Genomic DNA, 4,928 nt, shown 5'->3' with positions numbered 1-4,928 from the left:
CAATTGAACAATTCAAAAAATTTAAAGCTTTAGTGGAAAACCAAACAGGATCTAAAATAAAAACCTTTAGATCTGATGGAGGTGGTGAATTTTGCAGTTTAAATTTTGAAAAAATTTTATCTCAGAATGGAATAGTGCACCAGAAGACTAATCCATATTGTCCCCAACAAAATGGTATGTGTGAAAGGATGAATCGCACTATCATAGAGAAAGGACGATGCCTTTTATTTGATGCAAAACTTGACAAACAGTTTTGGGCAGAAGCTGTAAACACAGCAGTGTACCTTAGAAATCGAACCATTTCGAAAGTTCTAGATAATAAAACTCCATTTGAAATGTGGTATCATCGCAAACCAGACGTAAGCCATATACGCATTTTTGGTAGTGAAGTAATGGTTCACATACCTGAAGAAAAGAGACGAAAGTGGGACAAAAAGGCAAAGAAAATGTTATTAGTTGGATTTAGTGAAAACATCAAGGGTTTTAGACTATACGATCCAACTGACAATAAGATTATCACAAGCAGAGATGTTGTCATCAATGAAAAATGTGAGTATGATGTGATAATTTTAGAAGAACAAAATACCAATGAAGACTTGGTTTCAGTGGGGGATGTTACAGAAGACACCATGGTGAAATCCGAATCAGATATCTCAGATCAAGTGGAAATAGATGATGAATATGTTCCTGATGAAGAGGTGAATTTAGAACCAGTGGGGGATTTGAGAAGATCCCAGCGTCCCAGAAAACCCAGATCTTTCAACGACTTCGTTACGTATTTTGGTTCAAACATCGAAAGTAATAATATAAACATTGAAGAAGATGTACCACAAACTTTTTCTGAAGCTATTTCCAGAGAAGATTCTCATTTGTGGATGGATGCAATGTTAAGTGAGATCAATTCCTTCGAAAAGAACGAAACATGGGAATTGGTAGATTTACCCAAGGAAGGTACTGTAGTGAAGTGCAAGTGGGTCTATAAAATCAAAAGTGATAGTGATAACAAAGCCAATTACCGTGCGCGACTAGTGGCGAAGGGTTATACCCAGAAGAAAGATGTGGACTACACCGAAACCTTTTCACCAGTAGTGAGACATTCAACGTTAAGACTTTTAATAGGTTTAGCTGTAAAACATGACTTAAAGATTACACATTTAGATGTTAAAACTGCTTTCCTCAACGGATATATAAATGAAACCGTTTACATGCAACAACCTGATGGTTTTGTTAGGAAAGGTTTAGAAAGTAAAGTGTATAGGTTGAGAAGGGCAGTTTATGGTCTTAAACAAGCCAGTAGAGCTTGGTATTCTAGAGTAGATAAATTCATGTTGTCTCTCGGATATAAAAAATCTGAACATGAACCTTGTTTATTTATAAAAAGAGAAGACAAGTCATTAGTAATTGTCGCATTATATGTTGATGATTTTTTCATTTTTTCAAATAATGATTATGAAACTAGAATATTAAAAGAGAAATTGAGTTCTAAATTTGAAATAAAAGATTTAGGAGAAGCGAAAAATTGTTTAGGAGTAAGGATAACAAGAGATCATAAAAATGAGTGTGTCTACTTGGATCAAAAAGATTACATTGAAAAACTTTTGAAACGTTTTAATATGTCAGAATGTAAATCGATCAGTACACCATTAGATTGTAATATAGATTTAAGTAAATTGAAATCTGATGATACTTGTAATGCAAATATTCCATATCAAAGGACAATAGGAAGCCTCATGTATCTTGCTGTCTTGACAAGACCTGACATTTTATATTCAATAAGTTATTTGAGTCAGTATAATAATAGATATACAGAGCAACATTGGCAATATGTTAAAAGATTGTTTAGATATTTGCAGGGTACTAAAGATTATAAATTAAAATTTATGAAAAAGGGTTGTGATTTGGAAGTGTTCTGTGATGAAGATTGGGCAAATAGTACTGATGATAGAAGGTCTTATACAGGCTATGTTTTTTTGTTAGCTGGTGCAGCTATAAGTTGGAAAAGCTGTAAGCAAAGAACTGTGGCTCTATCGAGCACAGAGTCAGAATATATGGCTCTCGGAGAAGCTGCCAAAGAGGCTATTTATTTAAAGAATTTGCTAGCCGAGTTGACTGATTATCAAAACCCAATAGTAATTTTCAACGATAATCAGAGTGCTCAGAAATTATCACAGAACCCTATCAATCATGGAAGGTCAAAACATATTGATGTGAGGAATCATTTCATTCGTGATTGCGTTGAGCAAAAATTGTTAAGTATAAAGTATATCCCAACAAATGAAATGACTGCTGATATTTTAACTAAGGGCCTTCCTAATGTGAAAAATTCCTATTTTTGCCAAAAATTAGGTTTAACCAATTATTGTTGATAGTGGGGGTGTTGTATAGATCCCCAAAAATTGGTCATGTAACGCCATCTAATGATTCCTCAATTGAGATGTTCACTCAGTGGGTCAATGCATCGAGCTGTTGTATCGATCGAGGTATCGACCCCTTGTTCTTTTCTTTTCTGTACTCTGTAGTCAGTCTGTACCAAAACGTTCCATGAATAAAATACTGTTACTTTTCAAAGTTCCGCAGGTGTAGTTAATTACAACAGAATACTCTTTCCTCATGATAAAATTCCACTTTAAAACCCAATTATAACAGGCATTACAGAAGTTATCGACAAGTGTATTCTCAGCAGAAACAGTTTAATCACCCTGTATCTAGAAAACAGTGGACTACAGACCTAAAATGTTTTTGGCATTTAAGTGCACAAATTGAGTCTTTCACATCAGTGGGGGTTGGGGGGGTTGCAGAGATGCCTTAATTATTATTATGCAGTATCTACCAATATTTGTTAAATTTTGACGATGAAGGAAGTACTCATTATCGACATTAGTTCATTGTCATCTTGTTCCTTAAATACAAGAAAGTTTTCTTGTTCAAAAGAATAATTCATTCAGCCAATCAATTTGCATATAGGGGTTGAAAGATTTTGAATATTTTGAGTATTTTCAATGGAAATGTACTTTATAATTTACCTGTTACCATGAAATGCCACATGAATTGAACGAAAGTTCCTATCAAAGATATGTTGTTTTTAGTCTTTTGTGATACTCTCAACAATCTATGATAAGAGGCCATTGACCATGCCATACTAACAAAAGAACTTCCAATGGATAGTAACTGATGGAAAACTGCAATATTTAACATATTTAACAAATTATTGGCAATGATTTTCAATTAACTTACATGTGAATGTATCTTTACCAAAACCTTGTCCTTTATTGAAGAATATTATGGTGATTTGTAAAATTTGTTGAGGAGCAGCTTCTAAAAAACATTCCAATACTCTCAATAAAGCTACATCTGAATCCTCCTTAATCATGAGTTCATAATATTTCCTTTGGTTAACATAATCCTTTAGTTTTTCAGCCTTTTTAGATTTCAGTGCATAACCAAGGGCATCGAAATATCTCAATACTGGGGCTAATTGAAATATAAGAACAATCAAAAACAGCACACCTCTATCAGTACAACGCTTTGTCAATGTTCTATTTTTATTTAATTCTTCTGATTCATCTAGCATATACATTCGTACACTAAATGCTGTATTTATTAATGCTGGTATCAAAATGAAAGCTATAGTGGCAAAAAAATATGCCTTTTGTCCACTAAGATAATATCTCACAGCCAAGTTACAATCCAAACCTACATCCACTATATGACTTATTATTGAAATGACAAATCCTGCTACATCCAAATGAGTAACTCTATCGCTAGGTGGTAATCTATCTGTTTCATCTTTTTGTTCTGGTTGCATATTATGATGATTAATATGTTGTGAAAACATTTTATTTCCTATGGAATACTTCATGATCTTGTTGAATATCACTTTGGAAGGGTTTCAAATAGAATTATCTTCCACTTTTAGGCACTTCGTTATATCATATTGAATTAATAGGATTTTTGGGGTTATAAAATAATTTTGAATTTTCATTTTCTCTCTCAATTCGTTTTGTACGAATTGAGACAATGAAGATTATCTTTCACTCATTTGAGTTATTCTACACACTGATTTTGCAAGAAGCAGTTAAATATTTATTTTATATGATGTATGACCAGCATTTCTAAAAAACCTCCCTTGATTTATATTATGGGCATATGACACAGGTAAAATGCATCTTAGGCACACGGCAAACTATGAAAGTATGAAAAAAAATGAAATGTAACTTTTGCTTCAGTAACGTTCTGTTGTGATTTCACGACTTGTGATTTTGTCACAGCACAGGGCACAGATATAGACCTAATAATGGATATTAGGTCTATGCCGTCTATGGGCACAGATAACAGGGACAGGACAGGAGCATAGATACGTAGATCATAGAATTAATAAAACCATGGAAGGAGTCTAGAGAGAGACTTACGCTAATGTGAATGAGATGGACAATGACAATAATCAGCTGTAAAGGGGCAAAACATTGCATGGAGTGGTTAAATATCACTGCTGATGAGCATATTTTGTTCCGTAAGAAGTGTTTAAGTTGAATTAATTATCGTTCCTTGCAACAATTTAAGATTATTAGGATCATATTTTTTTATTTTTCATCATGGTTAAATCCTGTTCTGTATATAATGGACTAGTTTAGTGATGTTGATAATATACTATATTTGACACGATAGAATTAAAATATAGAGCAAAACTGATAAATCAGTGAAAAAATTTTGAAAATCCATCAATAAATGACTGAGAAATAGATTGTTTAAATTTACGTATTTTAGCGCGGAACGTCTTTGGTCTGTGACGTCACGGCTCTTGCCTGTGATCGCTACACTATAAATTACGTTTAAATACTTAGCCGCGCCAAGGCTCTCGCGCCGTTTGTAGTTGTACAGTGTAGTTTTAACTCGAGTTTTGTTTTAATGTCACTATAATGGAAGAAGGC

At 33.4% G+C, this 4,928-nt stretch overlaps 1 protein-coding gene across 1 annotated transcript; it reads right to left on the bottom strand.

Moving 5' to 3' along the window:
• Nucleotides 1-3,012: 3,012 nt before the first annotated feature.
• On the bottom strand, nucleotides 3,013-3,805 carry LOC123671593 (XK-related protein 6). The gene is made up of 2 exons (XM_045605551.1): nucleotides 3,235-3,805; nucleotides 3,013-3,179 (listed from the first exon to the last, which is right to left on the bottom strand). The coding sequence occupies exons 1-2, from the start codon at nucleotides 3,803-3,805 to the stop codon at nucleotides 3,013-3,015; spliced, it is 738 nt and encodes a 245-aa protein (XP_045461507.1).
• Nucleotides 3,806-4,928: the final 1,123 nt, after the last annotated feature.

The sequence above is a fragment of the Harmonia axyridis genome, chromosome 1 (assembly GCF_914767665.1).
Source record: "Harmonia axyridis chromosome 1, icHarAxyr1.1, whole genome shotgun sequence".
Taxonomy (NCBI): Eukaryota; Metazoa; Arthropoda; class Insecta; order Coleoptera; family Coccinellidae; genus Harmonia; species Harmonia axyridis.
The sequence above is the reverse complement of the archived record's forward strand: the minus strand, read 5'-3'. Positions and strand labels throughout refer to the sequence as shown.